At 47.8% G+C, this 22,592-nt stretch overlaps 1 protein-coding gene across 3 annotated transcripts in view; it reads left to right on the top strand.

Moving 5' to 3' along the window:
- Cacng5 (calcium voltage-gated channel auxiliary subunit gamma 5) overlaps positions 1–22,592 on the top strand; it is a 47,629-nt gene that overhangs the window by 17,593 nt on the left and 7,444 nt on the right. For 2 of the 3 annotated variants that reach the window (XM_005069989.4, XM_040749985.1), the window contains 3 exons: positions 17,368–17,616; positions 18,980–19,066; positions 20,116–20,256. In XM_005069989.4, the coding sequence (XP_005070046.1) occupies positions 17,421–17,616; positions 18,980–19,066; positions 20,116–20,256 (424 nt within the window). In that variant the 5' untranslated portion in view covers positions 17,368–17,420. The remainder of the gene's footprint in view (positions 1–17,367; positions 17,617–18,979; positions 19,067–20,115; positions 20,257–22,592) is intronic. The other variant, XM_013113483.3, reaches the window with a different exon arrangement.

Here is a 22,592-nt window from a genome sequence, read left to right as displayed (position 1 = left end):
ATATGACCTTGTTTTTGTTTTGATTTTGTCTTCATTTATTTGTTCCTTTGAGACAGGGTCTCACTATGTAAGGCCTGGCTGACCTGGAACTCACTATATAGACCAGGCTGGCCTCAAACTCACAGAGTTTGCCTCCCCAATGCTGGGATTAAAGGCACGCCCAGCCTGTTTATTGTTATTTAACATGGTCTCACCAGCATTAACCATGGCTACCTAATAGCCTGCTAAGTGGCCAAGACATATGTCATGTAACTTGCCTTAGAGGAAGGCATGTCTCTGGCTTGAGCACTTGGCTGTAATAAAGCAAAGGGAGTCAACACCTCCATGTGCTTTGTACTTGGGTTTGCATCTGTTGCTCTGGCAGCAATTCCCAGGAGTAGCAAGCAAGCACTATTTGAACCAGGAGAAAGGAAAACCCTTAATGCTTGACCCAACTGCTTTCCAAACGAGGGCTACTGTTCTGTGTTCCTGTCTGTGTCAAAGTTATCGTTTGGGAGGGAGGTGGCTTTTTCAGTTAAGCCTTTATTTGTTTTCTTTTCTGTGTGTATATGTGTGTGTGTGTGTGTGTGTGTGTGAGAGAGAGAGAGAGAGAGAGAGAGAGTGAGTGAGTACCTGGGGTTGATGTTACAAGTCTTCCATTGTCCTCAGTAGTGCTTCCATCTTATTCTCCTTAGGCAGCTTGCTCTGGGATCAGGGGATCAGGGGATCGGGGGATCAGGGGATGGGGGATCAGGGGATCAGGGGATCAGGGGATCGGGGGATCAGGGGATCGGGGGATCAGGGGATCGGGGATCAGGCTGCCATTACAGGCAGATGCCATGCCTGGGATCTGGGGATCCAAACAGTGGAGCCCACTCTAGCATAGCAAGTGCTTAGCCACTGAGCAGCCTGTTTAGCTTCTAAACCTTTTGTTTGGAGGTCATTGTGGACCATATACAATTATAGTAAACATGCAGCAATTCCATGTGCTTTGTATCATATCCACCCCACCCTCCATGAGTAACATCTTGCAGAAGTTCAGCTCATCACTGCCAAGATTTTGGCATCCATACAGTCAGGATGCAGACCTCTTTTCTGACCACTTCCTGCTTCTCTGCATCCCACCTCCCCTTCTGGCCCCAGCAACCGCTGAGCTCTTGAATAGTTCTTCTTATCATTTCAGTGCTATTAAACAAATGGATCCGTGAGCTAAATTCTTGTATAAACCAAAAGAAATAAGTTTATTGCTAGAGAGATGGATAACACATCCTTGGTTAGCCTGGCTCTAAACCAGCATTAATGGAATGTGAGCATCATAATTTAAAATTCTTCTTATGGCCATACCATATTGGTAACCTTTCCTCAATGCTGTGATTATGCTCCAACAATAGGTGGGAGGGAGGGAAGGAGGGAGGGAGGGAGGGAGGGAGGGAGAGAGGGAGGGAGGGAGAGAGGGAGGGAGGGAAGGAGGCATTTTGAATTTACAGTTTGAAAGTGCATGCTGGAGTACGCACAGCAGAATCTGCCATCAGGAAGCGGCCAGAGATGAATGCAGATGCCCTGCACATTTTCTTTTTTTTCATTTCTTCCAGGATCCCAACCCACAGAACGGTGCTGTCCACATTTAGGGGGGTCTTGTCACCTCACTTAACACAATATAGAAACCCTAATAGCAGACACACCCAAAGGTTTGTCTCCTAAGTGTCTCTAGGTCCTGTCTAGTTGACAATATCTAACCATGACTAAAAAAATGCAAAGGCACGGATGAAATTAATTTTAATAATAAGTGTGTGCGGCATGTGTGTGGCCATTCATGTGCCACAGCATGCATGCGGAGATTAGAGACAGCCTAGGGTCTTAGTCCTCGTCATCCTCCTTGTGTCTGTTGCTGTGTAGGCCGGGTTAGCTGGCCAGCAGACTGTCTCCACTCTTCATCTCGCAGGAGGAGTGCTGGGATTAGAGCTGCAGACAACTGTGCCCAGCTTTACATGAGTGCTGGGGATCCCAACCCAGGTCCTCACACGGGCATGGCAAGTGCTTTACACACTGAGTCATCTCCCCGGGACCACGGAAAGTTCTGTCCTGCCCCATCCTAGGGGGCATGGGCTCCGGGTGAGACTAGGACACAGTGACTCCTTTCCTCTCACCTCCCCTTGGAAAGGGCACCTCTCCTTCTGGCAATTTCTGTGCTGCTCCGCGCTGTGAAGTCTTGAGCTGCCCTGTCCTGTTCAGTGACCCCGCTGAGTCTGCTGTTGCACCCACCCTTCTTGTACGCAGCACCTCGAGCATTGGGCTTAGGCACCTCAACCGTCGGCATCCACATCCTCTCTGAATGCAGGAGTGAAGGTTGCCGTTTGCCGAAGGTTGCCGTTTGCCGTGAGCATCTTCCTGATTCCGACTCTGTGTAGAAAGTCATTCCTGAATTATCTATGAGACAGAGAGCCTGAGCAAGTTGCCTGAGGGGCTTGGCTAGGACAGAAGTAGGAGCCAGACGGCCATCCTGGGGCTGCTGCAGCAAGGCTGAGCTTCACGCTTGGCTGCCTAGATGCCGCCTCTTCCGCACGGATGCTCGCAGATGCCCAGTGGCTCGGAGGCCTGTGGGGTGGTGTTGTCCGCCGAGGAAGAGGAAGAGGGCAGTCCCCTGGCTTCCCCCACCTTGTCATCAGGCGTCACCCAGGGACCCAAGGAGCTGTGAGCTCGACCCCTATCTTGCCTCTGCATTCCCTCTGCAGGCTTTTAATTCTGTCACCCAGTCGGGGGAGATGAAGATTTCATTTAAAAGACTCTAAGCAGCTGGACGCATCTCTGAAGAGGTGTAAGGCACCTGCCAAGGGCACAGGTGGGGAGGTGGGTCACGGGCAAGGCCTCCCGAGGGCCATGGGGCCACCTCCCAGAGCCATGCGAGTCAATGGGCTTGCTTTGCCCAGCTTGGTCTTGGGCTTCTGTCACGGAGACACGCTCCAGACCAGGCCATTAGAGGCCCCAGGTTCACACAGACATCTTTTTATCTTAGGTTACAGGGATGGGAAGGGGGACTCGGCATCTCCCGCAAGCTTTTCTGTCCCTGTTCGTCTGTCAAGGCTCTCACTCTGAGGAGCTGGTACACCGTTTTCCTTTTTGCACCAGCCCTCAAGAGGCTAGAAACTGAGGTTTGAGAGTTGTTCCCGGACCCCTAGCTTTTCAGTTTGATGCTTGAGGCCCGTGGAGCAAAGGCGGGCCGTGCGGGAGAAGGGTGAGAAGACAGGCTGGTGGAGAGAAGGGGAGGCCCAGGCGTGTGTCCTACATACTGCAGAACACTGATTTATAGTAAAATAGGCTGGAGGCGAGGAAGCCGTGCTGGAGGTATTTATAGCAATACGGCCATGCTCTGTAGCGGGCGAGGCCACACCTGATTGCCTACAATGTCCTTCAGAGGCGCACCCAGCCTTTCTCTCAAGAGGACAGCTCCTCAGCAGGGCGCCAGGCTGGCTTTCCCTCCTCAGGATCCTCCTCTACCTCCCCAGAAGGAAGAAATGGCACAGATGTGAGGGAGAGAGAGAGTTCCTCACAGAACATAAATATTGACTCTGATCATCAAGGGAGGCCCAGGGGTGATCAAGAATAGCTTCGTATCCCACAGAGATGGTCGGTGGCCTCCCCTCCCCCAGTTCCTTCCCTCTGTCATCTCCCCCTTCCTTTTCCCTCCTCTCCCTCTTTATTCCCCTGTGGTCCTCCTCTTTTTCCTCTCCTCCTCCCCTCCTTCTCCCTCTCTTCTCTTTTCTTCCTCTCCCATCTCCTCTTCCTTCTTCTGTCCCTCCTCCCCCTCCCCAAGGGCCATTTCCCTCTGTCTCCTCCCCCTTCATCGCCCCCTGCCTCCTCCTCCTCTCTCCTTCATCTTCATCCTCTTCCTCTCTCTCTCCTCCGTCCCCTCATTTACAATCACTATTTTATAAGGAATCTGTCCGACCTGTCTGTCCACCTGAGTGACACCCTTGCTAAGGGAGAAACTGGAGTCATCAGCGCTTTTATCCCAGGCAAGAAGCTGACAATGTTGAGGAAAATCAGGTCAGGGTTTCTGCCTGTCCGCTAGCAGTCTCTGCTCCTCAGAAGAGTGTTCCCAAGTAGATTGTGGCAACTGACCGCTGTAGCCCCTCAGGAGCCAGGGGGCGGGGCGTTGGTGGGGGCGGGGCGTTGGTGGGGGCGGGGCGTTGGTGGGGGCGGGGCGTTGGTGGGGGCGGGGCGTTGGTGGGGGGGATGAACAGAGGTTGGCAGAGCAGAGTGCTGGTGGACCCACAGGGCTGGTTTCAGACCCCGGGTCACCCACATTTTAGCTGGGCAAGTGACTTCCTGCCGTTTCCCAACCTCTGCACCTAAAAGGGGGTTGGGGATAACCGCAGTGGAGATGAAGTGTGTACCCAGACACAACACAGGCAAAGACAAAAAGGGAACAGCGAAAAGGGCAAGAGGGACCACATGCGAGGCACCCTCACCCCAGCCCACACATACACAGTAAGATGCAGAGCTGAATTCTCCCTCAAACGCCCTGAGCTGAGAAGGTGGCAACAGGGCTTCTTTGAAAGGCTGGAAGGTTGGGGGGGGGCGGGGGTAGCACTCGCTGAGAATCTCAGAGCCAGCAAAACCGCCTGTGGGAAACGAGGGTGGGAGAGAGATCAAAATAACCCAGCTAGACAAAAACAGAGAGTTTCTCATCAGAACCACCTGACCCTCTCCGCCAAAATGCTCAAAGCGAATGGAACTACAGAAGAATATTAAGTCCCATAAGATAATTTGTAAATATACCAGAAGTAATTATGTAGATAATTACAAAAGAACAGTATCATACCTATTTCCTCTCTTGACAGTAATAAAGGTACTAAATGACATGAATATAATTATATTGCAGGGTGTGAGTGTGTACATTTGCATGCATGCAGATGCTCGTGTCTTTGGGGGAGGGGGTGTGCGCGCAAGCATGTGTGAGTGCCCATACAAAGGTCAGAGGTCAACCCCAGGTGTCCTTTCTCAGGCATTTGTCCCTCATGCTTTTGAGACAGGGTCTCTCATTGGCCTGAAATTCACCAAGTAAGCTCAGGTGTCTGGCCTGTGGTCCCCAGGGTCTGTCTGTCTCGACCTCCTCAGCACTGAGATCAAAAACCCATGGCGTCTGTCTCGCCTGGCTCTTTCCACATGGGTTCTGGAGACAAAATCAAGTGCCTATGCGTAGGGAAGCCAACTGAGCCATCTCCTCACCCAGAATTACCATAGTTGTGACGACAATAGTGCAAAGATGGGGACAAAGACAAGAAATGTCATCAAGGGGCGACCCCGGTCCACAGGAGCGAAGAGAAGCAGGAAGAACAGACTGAAAGGGCAGTCGGTGTAACCGTTCTAAATCAAGGGGGTGAGGCAAGGGGATTTCTAGTTCAAGGCCAGCCTGGGCTATGAAGTGACACTCTGCTATAGACTCTGAAAATAAAGATGTAGAGGCTGGAGAGATGGTTCAGTGCTTGAGGGGCCTGACTGGCTGTTCTTCCAGAGGACCTGTTTGATCCTTAGCTTCCATATGGCAGTCACAAACATCTATAACTATAGTCCCAGGAGGTCCGACACCCTCTTCTGGCCTCCACGGGGCACTGTACACAGACATACATTCAGACAAACACTAATAATAGACATAAAATAAATACCTTAATACAAATAATGACATAAAATAAGATCTCTGCACCTCTTCCGTGTCTGGCTGGAATCCCCACACAAGTTTGTTGGGGATGCTAGCCCCTTTAGCCCCAAACACTCTGTGAAGCAGCACCATCATCCCTTTATATGACACTGCAAAGGGTTATTGACGGATTCAGAGAGCTAACATGTGCAAATTGCTTGGAGCGGAGCTTGGCACCTGCCGGTGGGAGGCAGAGATGCCCACAGCAGACAGCACTGCAAAGCCCACCATTGGGGTTCCCAGGAAGGGTGAACTGCGTGGCCTGGCCGACTCAGCAGGCAGCCTGGACCTGATGGGTGGCTCTTGTCAGCAGAATTCGATCAAGTCTGCACATTTTCCTGTCTACATCTATTAAGTGGCAGGGAACAGAAAAATGTTTTCCATTTCTCACTGGTTTTCTCACACCCCGCAGGCATGGAGGTGGGAGGAGAGGGTGTTACATGCTCCTCAGTGTTGCTGGAGGTGTGAAAAGGCGAGATCCTGGGAGCTGACTTCTAATTGCCACAATTAAGGCGGAATTGTGGAGCTTGCAGCCATGTTTAATTTAAAGAAGGGAGATGATGTGTGATGCCACCTCCCCTGTAGGGTGCTGGGCTTTTCTGAAACACCTCTAAGATAAAACCCACTTCTCCTGTCTCAGAAGTTGAGGTGGTGCCTCTTCTCCTGGGATTAGTGTTTTGTGAGGCTGGCCAGAGACCCTGAAGTTCCCTGTGGCTAAGCTGAAACTTAGTAGGTTAAAAGGAAGGTTTGTGCTGACACTTCAGGGCCGGTGGTGCTGGGTGTTATCCATCGAAATGGAAAACTCCAGGGACAGATGTGTCCATCTAAAAACTCACTTCTCTGTCCCTTTCTCCCTCCCCCCTCTCCTTCTCTTCCCTTTTTATTTGCTCTCTCACAAGTCTCTGTGTCACATTGCACATTATTTTTCTGTTATCAGTTTCCACTCTTATTATTTCCTTCCTCCTGCTTTAGGGAGAAATTTTTCATTTTAATTGATTTTTCCATCTTCTTGAGATGTGTAGTTAGAGAAGTGATTTTTAGCCTTGCCTTAGTTTCTTTGTGATGCACACTATTGTTTTGTTTTGTTTAATGTGCGTTTTCACATAGAGGCCAGAGGTAAATGTTTTCCACTACGGTTTATGCTAGTTTTGTTGTTGCTGCTGCTGTCTTGTGTTTAAGATGGGGTCTCTCACTGAATGTGAAGCTCACTGGTTGGTAGGCTGGCTGGTCAGAGAGTGCCAGGGATCTGCCTGTCTCCATCCCCATCCTCAAGCTAAGGTTACAGGCACACACCACCATACCTGGCTTTTATGTGTACAAGCATAAAAGCCAGGTCCTCATGCTTGTGTGGCAGTCACCTTACTGATGGAGACATCTCCCCAGCCCTGACATTTGCTCTCCAGGCAGTGAATTGTCCTAGGTTCCTTGTTATTCCACACCTTCTGACAAGGGATATTTTGATCATCATTTAGCTCAACCAAGGAAGAGAAAAATCTTTAAGCAGGTCATAGGAGAAAAGACACATTGATTTCAACTAATTCTCTATTTGTGACCCACAGGGCAGTATTATTTCCTGTTTACATATGCACGTGTACACGCATACACACGTGTGTGCACGCACACACACACACATCCTCTTTTTCTCTTCTATCGTTGTCCTATTTTAATCCTGAATTTATGTGTTTTAGTACCAGGTCACTCTCCTGAAGAGATTGTTCAGTTAATAGGTGCTTGCCTAACCAGTGTGAGGGCCTGAGTTCAGTTCCCAGCACCGAGTGTTTAGGAGGTAGATAGGCGGATGCCTGGGGCTCACTGGCCAGTCAGACTAACCGACTCAGGCAGCTCCAAGAAAGAGACACTGCCTCAAAACACAAAGTGAATAGCTTCAGATGAACGACACCAAGGATGCCCTCTGGCCTCTACATCTTTACATGCACACACACTCATATGTAAACAGACATTTTTTGTCCCGACTGCCTGCTCCCAAGTAACAAACACAGAGGCTTAATATTACTTATAAAGGATTGGCCAATAGCTCAGGCTTATTACTAGCTAGTTCTTACATATTCCTTATTTATGATCTGCCATGTAGCAGTACCTTTATTTTTTTATTTTTTGGTTTTTCGAGACAGAGTTTCTCTGTATTGTTTTGGAGGCTGTCCTGAAACTCGCTCTGTAGACCAGGCTGGCCTTGAACTCACAGAGATCTGCCTGCCTCTGCCTCCTGAGTGCTGGGATTAAAGGCATGTGCCACCAATGCCCGGCTTAGCAGTACCTTTATTAACATGGCACATTCATCTCCTGCGTTCTCTGCATCTAGATGGCGACTCCTGACTCTGCCCTTCTCCTTCTCATCATCCTTAGTTTTGTCACCCTGCCTACACTTCCTTCCTGGCTACTGGCCAGTGTTTTATTAAACTAATTTGAGTGACAAATCCTTACAGTGTACAGAAAGATTATTCCATGGCACACATGTTTACACATACATGAACGTTCATACACACACACACACACACACACACACACACACACACACACAAAGAATCCATTTAGCATTTCTTTTATGGAAATTTATTTATAACACACTTCCTGGTTTGTTTGTCTAAGGACATTCCCATTTTGCCTTCAATGCTGAGACATAGCTCTATTGGGTATAAAAGTCCAAGTTGATGAACACTTGTTTTAAAAACATTAAAAGTGTTCTTGTGTTAGATTCTGGCTTTCATCATTGCAGTATCTGGCATTTGTCTCAGCACTACCTCTGGATAGGTCTGGTAACTTTCCATTGAGAACTAAGCACTCAATGTGGTCCCCTCACTTTTGGCATTTGTTACTAGAAGACCACTTGCATCCTATCCTGAGTGACTGGTTTGAAAATGGCTTGCAATCTTTGCAGAAGCAGATCTGTTACTCCCCAAGTCTCACAATGGAAAGTCTGGGATATTTGTTAGGTGTGTCCTCCTTGGTGAGCTGAGGTGAGCTCTCCTTTTGATTGGCAATATCAATGTAACTGAGAGATCTGCACAGCCCTGGGCTCAGCCTCTCAGGCACCCTCATACTCCTCATGGATTGGCACATCCTTAAGTGGGCAAATTGCACACAGAAATGCCAGGCTCATCTCTGCATCTCCTCTGTCTTCATCTCTTCACCTGTGCAATCTTGGTTTTCTTAATTACTGTCCAGCATCTTCAAACTTTTCATGCTCAATCCAACTCTTCTACTCATTTTCAGCAGGAGGATTTACCTAGTCTGTGCCAGTTATTCATAGCCAGCAATGGCTATTTTTAACAAGCTACTTAATCACAGCCAAAAATAGCTTTTAAAATTCCCATTAATGTTTTTGCCTCCTTCATCAGAATCAAACTGTTTTCATTATTGTGGCTGTGTCACGAAGATAATTGCCTGGTATTTGCTACTCCTCTTCGTCCTTAAAATAAATTCCCTGGCTATTTGCAAACATTTCCCCTCGGGGGGTAACCCCAGAGTCATAGCATTTTTCTAAAGGACTCATGGTAGGGGCTGGAGAGACACGACTCATGGTTAAGAGCACCTGCCATTCTTGAAGCCCAATGATAACTCACAGCCATGTGTGACACCATGGGACACAGCACCCTCTACTGGCCTCTGCAAATACAGCATGTATGTAGTGCACATACATGATCATACACATAAAATAAAAGTCAGCTAGGGCTGTTACACAGAGAAACCCTGTCCCGGAAAAAAAATACGTCTTAAAATAATATAAATAAAAACAGTTCATTGCATTGAATGCATAGATTAGTTTAGGGGAGATTTTTTATGACATTGTTTTCTATATAAAATATGAAATATCCTTTTTGTCAATATTGCTTTATTTTTGTCAGTAAAGTTATTTTATGAATGTGTATGTTTGTAAACGTGGGTCAGCGTGGATAGAGAGGTGTGAGTGCCGGTATTCGCAGGACAGAGAGCCTTGGGGCTCAGTCCTCTCCTCCACCTTGTTTGCTACAGGGTCTCATTACTGCTGGGCACACCAGGCTAGCTGACCAGCAAGCTTCTGGGAATTCTCTTACCTTTGCCCCCTCTCTCAAACAGGCATGCTGAGACTGCTGATGTATGGGCACATCTGGCTTTATGAGGGGTCTGGGGATCCAAGCTCAAGTCCTTATGCTTACACAAGTGCTCTATTCATTGTGTGGGTCATATTTTGTCAACTTAACACAAACCTGGACGTATTTCAGAAGGGGAAATCTCAGGGAAATGCCTCCATAGGATTGTCCTGTGGGGTGTTTTCTTGACTGATGATTGATGTGGGAGGGTTTAGTCCACCATGGGTGATACCTCTCCTGGGCAGGTGGTCCTGGGCGGTATAAGCAAGCAGGCTGAGCTAGCCATGGGGAGCAAGCCAGCAAGCAGCTCCCTCCATGGCCTCTGCTTCAGTTCCTGCCTCCAGGCTCCTGCCTTGAGTTCTGACAGTTGTGGACTGTGACCTGGGAGTTGTAAGCTAAAATAAATCCTTTGCTTTCCAAGTTGCTAGTGGTTATTGTGTTTATCACAGCAACAGAGAAGCAAATTAGTATATACACTGAGCCATCTCTCCAGCCCTGTGTTTCCTTTCACGTAATTTACTGTTTGGTTCCAATAGTTTACCACTTTGTTGCTGCACGGAAAATATTTCCTCCATGCATTATCTTTTCTATTTGGCTACTATTCCTGTATAGCTATTTTCAAATCCAACAATGTATGTAACCCCTTGGATTTTCTTGTTTTGGCTTGGTTTTGAGACAGGGTTTCACACTGTAGTGCAGGCTGGTCTGGAATTCACTGTGTAGCCCAGGGTAGCCTCAAATCCATGGTAATCCTCTTTTCTCATCTTTCCAAGTGCTGGAACTTCAGACATGAGCCACCATGACTGGCTAGATTGTTTTTAGCACTAATTTTTTCCAGTTGCTTTATCTGGGTATCCGTTTCTATATATCACAGAGTCAAATACAAACTGATTACAAATACTTAAGTTGATCGACCCTTTCTCTTTAGAAAAGGTCATTCTGGCTCACAGTTCTGGAGGTTTCAGTTCGAGAATACTCACCCTCATTATTCTGGGCCTGTGGTGAAGCAACACACCATTTTGGAGTATACAGTTCTTCTCAAAGAAAAAGGAAGAGAAAGCGAGGTCCCATATTCCCTTCAGGACTGTCGTTGTAATGATAAACGGCACACTTGTTGAGGGCATAGGTAACTGTTTATTGTAGAAATTACTTACAAGAGAAAACGGGCAACTCAGATGAGTCTAGTAGCTACCCCTCCCCCTCCAACCAAACCAAGCTCAGCAGCTCTGCTGCAGTCTTTTATAAGAACCTCCATACACGCCTCTAGCCACACCCAAAAGTGGGCCTGGCTAGTGGTGTAGTTCACCGCCCTGTCTCTAGTCATGCCCAAAGTGGGTGTGGTTAGTGGCGCGGTTCTGCCCTTTCGTTACCACATCCATATGCTCCTCTAGAGCACCACGTGGCTAATGGCAGAGTCCTAAATCTCCTCCTACACAGGACCATACCTCCAATTGTCTAAAGACTTCTTTCTAGGCCCTGCCTCCAAAAAGTTCTACCACTTCCAACACCTGGACATTTAGATAATGTATTAGCGCTGAAGGACATTTTGCTTTTTACATGGGAGACTTAGACATTTCCCAGAGCATCTAGCTAGAGTAGTATAGAATTTTTATTCTGACACATCCTGTCAATGCAGCAGACAGTGGTAGCCAGGGATCAAGTTCTCGGTGGAGCCAGGGGAAGACTCTACACACTGGGAACATGAGGAACTCTTTGTGGATATACAGCAGGGCCCCTGCTGTGCCTCGGGTAGTGGGGCCTTTGAAAGCTTTCAGAGTAGGTTGGATGGATGGTACTTTTAGGATTGTGAAGATGGTTTGTTTCCTTCTAAAATGCCACTTCTAGTAATTTATCCTGAAAAGCTACTTGCAAATTTAGAAATAGTGACATTTCGAGATAAGTAAGTTTATTCATTGTTTCTGTAATAAGGGCATATTTGAAAACAACTACTCTGCAGTAGGGAAATGGCTATATCACTTTGAACATATGCAAATCAGAGAATATACATTCTGAAGCTATTAAAATAATGCAAAACATCGATGCTATTAAGTAAAACAGTATCAAGCTACACTGTGTGCACATATGTCCATTTTGAAGGCATAGAAAACTTTAAGCTGCACAGAAAAATGCTGCAAAGGAAATAATGCAGTGATGCGCAGCAGTTAAACCTTTCTCATTATTGCGACAAAGCGCCTGACGGGAAGGAGGGCTTAGACTCACAGTCTGGGGTCCAGTGTACTGCCGTGGGGAAGATGTAGCAGTGAGACTGACTCTTAGGAAGCAGAGGGAGATGGATGCTGACCCTCCACATACTTTCTCCATTTCCTCTCTTTGTTCTGCCCGGGAGCCATCCCTTAGCACAGTACTGCCTACATTACTCTTCACTTGATCCTTTCTGGAAACACCTTGGCCCCGATACACCTACAGATGTGTTCCCTGGATGATTGCAAATCCCACCAGGTTTACAGTGGAGATTAACATCACAAGGTGTCTTGGTGGACCTTCGTAGTCATCTGACTCCTATCAAATATCTGCCTATGGGCAATGAGCATTGGCCCTTGTTGGTTACCCACAATGCCTCTTGGTCTCTATGAAAACTCATCCATCAACTACCTCTTGCCAAATCAAGGGTGGGAGGAGTTTTAATAAACATTGACCTCCATTCCAGGAGGTTTGGGGGCACAGTGTGATGGGGTCTGCCAGGTCTCTGTATCCTCAGCTTGACAGGCTGGATTCCTGGCAGACAGGCTGGCTGTGGCTTAATCATAGAACAGAGTGTGTTAAAATGTGGAAAGCAGACTCCTTGGGGCCTTCCTTATTGAAGGACAATGCATCCTCTGCCCAGCAATTCTCAAACCTTAACAAGAGCATCTGCAATATAACAGAGAGAGTGATAGAGCCAGAGGGGAGAACAAGCTATCTGGCAGCTCCCCAGCCAGCAGCTGTATGACCATTTGGTGGAAGCTGGTAGCTAAAATCAAGACAGAGCAAGTTTGGAGAGAGAAGCATGGAATGACACTGAGGTCTCCAGGCTTCAGGAGACAGTGCCTTCTGAGCCCCTGTGTGCTTGGTACTTAGAGCCATATGTTTTGGGTATTTACCGTCTGTGTCTTCTGAGATGCCACTTGCCCTACCATGAAATCATCCAGTGTTGTTATACAGTGTAACTCCTCACAGGACAAAGAACTTAACATCTCTTCAGTTGGCTGGTGTGAGGGGAGACCGGAGGCTGAAACCGGTTAGGTAGCCCACGCTGGCTATCGGTGAGAAGCCCAGCCCAGCGTCGGTACCTACTCTGTAAGTGGGTCCCGGTCAGGTAGTTATTTCCTGTAGAGAAGCATTTTCGTCTGTCAGAGCTGGGATACTATCGGCATCTGGTGACAGTGGATATGATAGGGACGCTCTTAAGCACCCTACAGTGTACACAGTTGATGACCCTCACAGCAAATAATTTCCCAGCCCCAAAAGTCAGTAGGTTGAGAAATCCCACTCTAAAGCATGGTGATCTCGGGTTGGCCATCATACATGTGTGTTAATTTTCCCCGAGACAGCTCCTGAGAAAATCCAATATCTTCTCATGGCCCAAAAGTCCCATAGCATTACTCCTGTGTACTTCCTTAATCAGAGCAGTCGCAAACGTGTCTAAATTCAAGGGAGAGAGACGCAGACCCTACTTCTCAAGGCAAAAAATATCAAATAACATGATCATTTTAAAAAATCTATTTTATTGTTATTGTGTGTGTATGAGTATTTTGCTTGCCTGTATATATGTACACCTCATGCATGCCTGCTACCTGCTGAGGCCAGAAGATGTTGGATCCCCTGAAGCTGGAGTTACAGATTGTTGTGAGCCACCATGTGGGTCCTGAGAGCCGAACCCACTTTTAACTGAGCATCCCTCCAGCCCTTGTAGTCATTTTTAACTCTTCAAGAAGATAATGAGGACACCCTGGTAGGAAGCAGGCAGGGGATCAGGACTCACTGGCTGTCCTCTGGTCACCTTTTCCTGCTGACTGCTGACCACACCAGTGTTGAGTCAATGGACCACCTCAGAGGAGCGGCTGTCACTGGTTCCAAAGCCTTGTCAACAGTTCCTACTCCCCAAGCCCTTCATCAAAGCTCTACCACTTATTGACCCAGGGTGTAGTGGCATCTTGCCAGCAGCTCCTCTACCTTAAAAGGGTCACTCTGAACCTGAAACCACACCCAAAGGGCGTGGCCACTACAGGTTCACTGGCAAGGGTGTCTTTATTTGACTGTCTTTCTACTGTTCTCTAGTGAACCTCACCCACCTTCCCTACAATCCTTTGTACCTCACCCACCCCTGAGCCCCTGAGCACTGCATCTCCAAGTCCTTTCGGGACCGGCTTGGGCAGGGAAATGTACCATTGGTGATTTAATCTCCACAAGACATTTCTCTGTAATTGCTGGTCATGGATGATAATTAGCAGCCGTTAATTCCTGATCATTAGCAAGCTGATACTTAGAGGTAATGACACCGGTAATCATCCTTAACCATACAAAACCACCATGCTTCTGGTCCCCAGTTTCCAAAGGATGACACTGCATGGTGACAGCTTTGGTCCAGGAGGGAGCTGGCACCTTTCATTTTTTTTTTTTTTTAATTTCTGAGAGCAGTGGTCGGAGAAGTGATATCTCTGATCTTTAACGTTCTTTGGCTGTAGAAATAATGTGTGTTCTTTCAGAAGCCTTCTGGAGCACAGAAAAGCATAAAGAACATAAAACACACATAACCTTATTACCTGGAGCATCTTCTGTTGATATTGGTTTCTTTCTTCCCAGTCTGTAGATTTTTCACATAGCCAAGCGTCTGCTAAATTCGTGGTTTTGCAGTCTGCTCTGTTTATTGAACGTCCTAAAGTAAACATCTCTCATGTGGGAGCAACTTGAACAATTGTCCTTCTCTCCCTTCAGAGGCAGGGAAAACCATGGCTGTAGAGAGATGAGAGTCAGGAGACAGAGAAGCAGGAATCAGAGCAACGGGGCGAGGGAGGCGGCTTGATGAGTGAGTGACATGTTAAAGGAACACGCCTGAGAAACTGACTCTGGTCCCCAGAGCTCCTGTAAAAGATCTGTCCATATATTGGTATCTAGTGTTTTTGTTCCTTGGAATAACAGACTGGTTTGTCTCGGGCACTTCTGCCTTCTGGAACCTGGTTGCCTGATGTGGGGTCTAGGGTAATATTAGTCTCATTGCTTACAACATGGCTTTCGGAATCAGAAATGCTGAGTCATAGTGGTCCATCATGGAAATGAAACCAGAAGCTACAGCCCCAGGTCACCCCAAAGGAAGCCCCAAAACATTTGTTACCCTAGTCCTATGTAATCCTGGATCATTTGGAAAACTATCAAGACCTGTGTCTTACGCATCTCTAGACTCTTGGATGTGCTCTTTGCATGTTTCTCTGCCGCCTGAACACTCCTTGAACCCATTCACTTCTCCAGCAGGAAACCAGTCTAGGCAGAGAATTTGGAGTTGGACCTGGGTTCAATCCAGTCTGACACCTATGATATCCTGTAGGCCCCTTGACACCTCTAAGCCTCAGTTTCCCCATCCATGAAATGAGGCTAATACTACCTACTCAGGGGTTCCTGTAAGGGATTTGTGAGGGCTTTGTGCAGTAATTAACAGTCAGTACCTTCTAAATGAATATGATGTCACAATAAAAGCATAGCTATGTTTGCAGTGAGCTGCTAAATGAATATGATGTCACAATAAAAGCATAGCCATGTTTGCAGTGAGCTGCTAAATGAATATGTCACAATAAAAGCATAGCTATGTTTGCAGTGAGCTGCTAAATGAATATGATGTCACAATAAAAGCATAGCTATGTTTGCAGTGAGCTGCTAAATGAATATGTCACAATAAAAACATAGCTATGTTGGCAATGAGCTGCTAAATTCCTTTGCTTTTCACCTCTGCCCCCCATGCAGTTGTCCCATTCTCCAGAAAGGAAGGGGACCTTCGGGTTTGCCCAAGCACACTCCAGACTTTAGGGTCTGTTCTTGTAGAGTTCTCAGGCAAGGTCACCTTCGGCCTCTTTTATGCTTTGCTTTAGTGATTCGGATCCAAACTCCTCTCCACTTTCATCTCTCCAAATCTCTAAGACCCAAATCTTTCTCATCTCTGCCAAGCTTAACATTAAAATTGGCTGCTCAGCTTCCGCCGGGCAACAACTGTCGTATTTCAGGCGTCCCGATCTGTCTGCTCTGTGAAAAGCGGGGTTTTAGTCCATTGTTACTGAATAATAATACCCTACACCGGGTCCAGCTTTGGCTTTTGCAAGCTTCAGTCCTATCCACCACAGCAGTTAATCCCCCAGCAATTCTGGGGATGGGGCAAACAGGGTTTGTTGTTTTGTTTTGTTTTGTTTTGTTTTATCCTTTAGAGGAGCAGCATGGCTCCCAATGTGGGTTTCCCAGGCCTCTTTTGTGACCAGATAAGTCTGGGGAAATTTGAAGTAAGTGAAAGTAAACCATGCTGTCTGTCTATACCCCATGCAATGCAATTCTTCAAAACCAAGATACGGTGCCTGCTGACCCCTTCCCCCGCCATCTAGACTATTCCACAGAACTATTGCTCTGACAAAGATCAATTTTTCTCAACTCCAGCTTTGTGTTAGAATTACCTGGGAGCACTTTTTTGATGTTGTCACTCAGGTCCTGATGAACACCATAGCAGACTCTGTGAGGCATCCCAGAGTAAAGGATTCTTAGACACTCCTGGGTGAGTGTCGGTTGCAGCATAGTGTAGAAGCCCCAAGTCCGGCCATGAGTTCTATGGGGCTAGCATCCATCTGCTCTACTCCCCACTACTCCCCTAGCCCCTGGAAGCAAGGGTAGAATGCTCATCGTTGTATCTCTCAGCTTTTCTCTGGATGGTTCAGAGCTGGCCCCTGACAAGGAAGAGCTCTAGGCAAAGAACAGTCATTCCACATCCACTCAGGTAGATATGGGGAGATATGGGTAAATTGACCTTTGCTCTAGCTGCTTTACCTGTGCTGGCCCTGTCTCCCATTGGATCAGAGGAATGCTTCCCACAAGCTACCTTCTCTGTCCCTTTGGGTCTCCCCAAAGCTGTTCCACTTCTGGAGCCTGCTGTCAGAGAGCAGTTGACCCCTAGTGTCCTTGACAACTCAGAGGAACACCCAGAGAACTTGATCCCCACTTTTTCCTGTCTGGTGTCTCAGCCATGACCCACAATGGGTTACATCGGACTGCTTTGGGGGCATCATTGTTCTGGATAGGTAGCTCTTCAAGAGCAAGGGTAGAATGCTCATCATTGTATCTCTCATATCTGAAAGGACACATGGATGGATGGATGGATGGATGGATGGATGGATGGATGGATGGATGGTAACATGTAGTAAGAGGAACACAGAAGACAAAGGAATAGATACAGTAGCCTTAAGAGAAAGCTGTGAATCCCTGAGGGGCAGAAGGAGTGAGTCTCCCTTATGTGGAGATGGTCTGGAAACTGGGAAGTAGCCTAGTTGCTCTTATTCATTCCCTGACCCAGAGCAGACCGATTTGAGTTACTGCTCACTGCCTCCTGCTCATGTTCCCTCCCTGTCCCCATAGACCATTGTCCCCTTGAGACTGCACTGCTGACTGCCCAGTGATCATCCACGAAGATGAGCGCCTGTGGGAGGAAGGCCCTGACCCTGCTGAGCAGTGTCTTTGCTGTCTGTGGCCTGGGCCTGCTGGGCATCGCAGTCAGCACGGACTACTGGCTGTACCTGGAGGAAGGCATCATCCTTCCCCAGAACCAGAGCACAGAGGTCAAGATGTCCCTGCACTCAGGCCTCTGGCGGGTCTGCTTCCTTGCTGGTAAGGACAGTCCTGCCCTGGAGGATGCCTGCCCTAAGGGGTTTTCTCCCTGCTTAGAGACACTCAGAAGATGCTGTAGACAGTTCAGCATAGACAATCTCCACCGACTCTGGGCCATGCTGCAAGCAGCCACCAAATCACAGACCCAAACTCAGACCCTGGTTCATAATGTCCAGAGAGCAATCTCTCAGGTCCCAGGGCTTGCTTCCCTTCTAAAAGATCTGGGCAAGCCTGGTTTTCCTACACTGTGTTTCAGCACTGAATGACACCTCATGTCTAATCACTCTTGCAGGCCTTATCTGCAGGGTCATGTTATTGATCACACATAATTCTCACAATGACACTGCAAGGAAGGCTTATCATTGCCACTTTATAAAAGAGGAAGTGAAGACTCTATCAGGCTAAGCTCATCTAGACTCCTACTTCACTGACATCCACAAGGTTAAGGAACAGGAAATGCCCAACAGCTTCCTGTTCCTCTGTGAAATGGCCGCACAAAGAAAACCTAAGTGTGGGTCTTTCCGGGGAGGTGCAAATTTTGTCCTTGCTATTGTGGCTTGGGGGTTCTCTAGAACCAAGTGAGTTGCTACACCAAGAGCCCTGTCCTTGAGGGTTTGATCACAACTGAGTTCCACCTTACAGAAGAGTAGCATCCTCCTGTTCCACAAAATGTGTATAAGCTATGCAGGTCAGGATAGCCACAGTATGGTCTCTGCGCTTCTCTTGTGGGATCCTGGAACCTGTATGTGTGTTGAGAAAAGATACAGCTTGGCTCCCCCAGTTTTTTCTCCCATCTTGATGCTAGGGTTTTTTTTTGATGGATAGGGCAGAGGTTTGATAGGGTTTAGCACAAAGGGCACAACCGGCTCCAGCCTGGCTGCCCTGTGTCACTGTAGAGTTTGCTTTAGGAGCAGCTTCCAACTCTGACCTCATCTCCCACTGCCCCAGATACTGTGTCATCCATCTCTGCTTAACCAGATGCAGAGTTTGAGGCCACCAGGGTCTGACTGACAAGGCTGTGGTGGGAGGTTATTGCACAAAAATCTACACTCATGCATCCGAGACAGCCAAGCACCATGCCCAGTCAAAAGCAACAGAGGCACCAGACGCTTGCCCAGCATAGATTGCACAGTGTTGACCTTTCCCTGTGCTTCAGTCCTCACTCCGGGAAGAAAGTGGCATCAAGACACATCCCCCACCCGCTGCCATGACCCAGTCAAGGGATGAGAGCTTCCCTAGAGTGTTTACCCAGCCCAGGTACAGAAACACAGGCCCAAGGATCCTAGAAGCATTGAGAATGTGCTAACCTCGAATCCAAGTTGGAGTGGGACCTGGAAATAGTGGTAATTTCTTGTCTCCACAGGTGAGGAGCGAGGACGCTGTTTCACCATAGAGTATGTGATGCCCATGAACAACCAGATAACATCAGAATCCACAGTCAATGTCCTAAGTAGGTGTCTAGAATATTCTAAGCTGGGCCACTGGCAGTATAGAGAGCCAGACAAAGGGAAGAGTCAAACATCCAGAATGTTCTTAGGAGCTAGTGCCCTGGGCCTTAGCTGGCTCTACTAGCATGTGCTCTGCAGGCTCTCCTTTCCAGGGTGAAGACAGATGGCTGGGACCCCCATATCTCTGACTCCAGGAAGTGAAGGAACACTCACACCCAGACTGAAGCAGCCTCTCTGGACTGTACCAAGACTGACTTTATGACCTTGACCCCACCAGACTTGCTCCGTCTCTCAACATGAATTTGCAGTGTCATAAGACAGTTTATCCCCTTGGTCTGTTAGAGTTGGTCCAGGACCCTCTGGATACAAACCTTACATCTGTTATATCAAACGGCCTAATACTCCAAGTGATTATAACCAACACACTTGTCCTGCAGTCTTCAAACACTCTCTAAATAGTGGCCAATATGTACGACAATGTGAATGACTAAACCCATGTCAGCCCCTTCCCTCTTCTGAGTCAGGCTCATGTCGCATGGCCCCGAGTCCCAACCTTCTAATCAATAGGGTTGCCCTTTCCTGCCCCCATCCTGAGTAACCTGTAAGCATAAACTTGGTTGCTCTCCCCAGTTGCTCTCAATAGAACTCCCCAGGTGATTATAAACTGAAAAAGAAAGAGGCCAGTGCCAGTCCCCTGTACCACTCAGAGCATGCCCTGTGTCCTTGGAAATGGTGGATGCCTCTCGAAGATGAGGCAAGATGACATGACCAGGCACCTCACGGCTCTCCTCTAGACAGGCAATGTAGATTACTGGGAGAGGAGCTTTTGCCTGAAGGCGTGACAGACCTCTGAATATATTGATAGTTGGAATCAGACCTTGAAGCCCTGCATTGGGGACAAAAGCCCTGCCAGCACCAGGAGACCCCGAGGCCACCCGTGTGGGAGTAGGGCTTGTAGGTAGACATTGCCGGAACGTACTGCCCGCAACGAGGCGTGTAAGGAAGGTCACGGCTGTAGCCTGACAGGCTGTCCCTTTGCCCCCTGCATTAGAAATGATTCGCTCTGCCACCCCGTTCCCACTCGTCAGCCTCTTCTTCATGTTCATCGGGTTCATCCTGAGCAACGTCGGGCACATCCGTCCCCACCGGACCATACTGGCCTTTGTCTCTGGCATCTTCTTTATCCTCTCAGGTAAGTCCTGTTCTTCTATCTCCATCCGTCCTGGACATTGGGTCTTGAGCTCCTGAGAAATTCTGCTTTGGGAAGTGCCGCTCACATCTGGGAGCACAGAGTGAGCTGAGACAGCCGCCTTAGCAGAACTAGGCTAGGGCTGAAGGACACTTCTGCTGTCCTTGGACCCAACCATAGCCTTCCAAAAAACAAAAACACACGGCTTCAGAGTTAGAGTGACGTGATGGGTTCACCCTGGGCACAGCTGGGACAAGAACCCAGCCTCTGTCCTCACAATACACACCACCACCACGTCCTCCCCTGTTCTCACTGATGGGTATTCATTCCTGTGTCTGAAAGGGCTTGGGTAAGGCTTTGGGGAATGAATACATTGCCCTTTAGAATGATGGTTCCTTTACCCCTAATCCTCAGCTACCCCCAGAGAGTTCTGCTTTCATAATCTAACCACACCCCATATCCTGAGCTCACCAGACTCCTTCAATATAGACCAATCTTCACAGACTATCACCAGGTTGCCCTTCCTTCCTTTCTTCCTTCCTTCCTTCCTTCCTTCCTTCCTTCCTTCCTTCCTTCCGTCAGTCAGTCAGTGATCATTACACTATTCTGGATGGTAGCATCATTTAAAGGTCAGAGTACTGGGAGATATAAACGTGCAGAGTGGAAATAAGGGCTCAGAGTGTAGAGGACCATGACGGGGCCACCAGGAGCTGCCCCTGGGACTGAGAATAGTGGTTGAGCTTCAGAACAAGGGTTGGTCAGAGGAAACTAGAGGAGAAGTTGACCCATACAGTGAATAGGAATTAGGCAAAGAAATGAAGTTAGAGAGAAAGGAGCCTAGAGAGAAGAAAGAGCACCAAGTGTTGGAAACCATCACTGAGTCTCTGGGGGCCTACGAAACGTGTTGAGAAGTGAGGCTACAGAGGTACCCGAATGGTTTGAGATTTTTAAGCTTCATAAGAAGCCGTGAGAGGATTCTGAGCCAATGACTAGCATCGTATTTGGATGTTGGAACATGTGCTGTTAGGAACTGTGAGGAAGGGAAGTGAGCCAGGAGTCAGGTAGCTTGGACAGAGGTGGCTCCAGGAAGTACAGGGGGCGGGCAATAATGGCGCAGACTAAGGTGATACTGTAACAGAAAGTAGTGGGAAGGTTCATGTGACATTCAGAAGGTAAACTCACTAGGACTAGGACTAGGCTATCAAGTGAGGCATCAAGCATGAGTATTACTTTCTTGCTTGGACATTCCTAGATCTCATTCATGATCTAGGTCGCATCCATGATCTAGGGATCACAGAAAGAGAAGTGATTTTGCACAAAGGTTATAAGATTAGTGTGGGAAACACTGAGTTGGGGGTGCCCATTGTGGCATGAAGAAGAGGTATCTAGAAGGTTTCCAAACATCAGGGTCTGGGGCTCATGGAATCATCTGAATGGAATACAAAGATTTGAAAGGGAAATATGTAATAATAAATATGTGGGTGAATAAAATGGGTGCTTTCTCCACAGTGACCTCAGGGAGACCAATGGATTGGCTTTCGGGGCATGCATTTTAAGTGACTTGGATTGGTTGACTGGAAAAAAGAGGTCTAGGAGTTGATGCTCAGGTAGAAGATAGGCAGGTGATTTGAATAGAATAGATAGGCTGACTGGATGGATAGGTAGATGGAAGGATGGATGAGTGGATGGATGGATGATGGATGGATGGATGGATGGATGGATAGGTGGATGGATGGATTGGTGGATAGATGGACAGAAGGGGTAAACAGATAAAAGACAATAAATGAAAAATGATTCTCTGGCATAGGCATCCTTATTGCCAACTGGCTTGCCGGTCTCTTTAGGATCATTCCCCCATTTCCCTGTGGCAGGCAGATTACCTGACACCCAAGAACCATTCTGCCTCCTTCTTTATACTCTCCTACTGTCTTTCTCTCTATCTCTCTCCTACCCACCCATTTTTCACTCTACCCACCAACATCCACCTGCCATGCATTCTCCCCTCTATCCCACTTTCCATTCTTTCATCCAACAACACCTGAAACATCACAGCCCAGCAGTGGTATGGGGTATTCCAGCTAGCCAGAGCAGGACAAACTCAGGGCTATTCATTCTTCCTCCTGTGAACTCCATAGCAGCTAAGCTGATCAGAGACCAGGATGCCTGAGACTCCAACAGTGAATCACAGAGCCATATATCTAGGATGGAACTGATACACAGGCTTCATAATAACAGAGGGACGTTTGGGGGGGCAGCAGTGAGTCACACTCGAGTTAAGTACAGAGGAAGGTTTGACTCATACCTATCTATCTCCCTTTAACATCCATCCTCGGAGAGAG

Source organism: Mesocricetus auratus, unplaced genomic scaffold (genome assembly GCF_017639785.1).
Source record: "Mesocricetus auratus isolate SY011 unplaced genomic scaffold, BCM_Maur_2.0 Super-Scaffold_100007, whole genome shotgun sequence".
Classification (NCBI taxonomy): Eukaryota; Metazoa; Chordata; class Mammalia; order Rodentia; family Cricetidae; genus Mesocricetus; species Mesocricetus auratus.
This window is presented reverse-complemented; position numbering and strand designations above follow the sequence as displayed.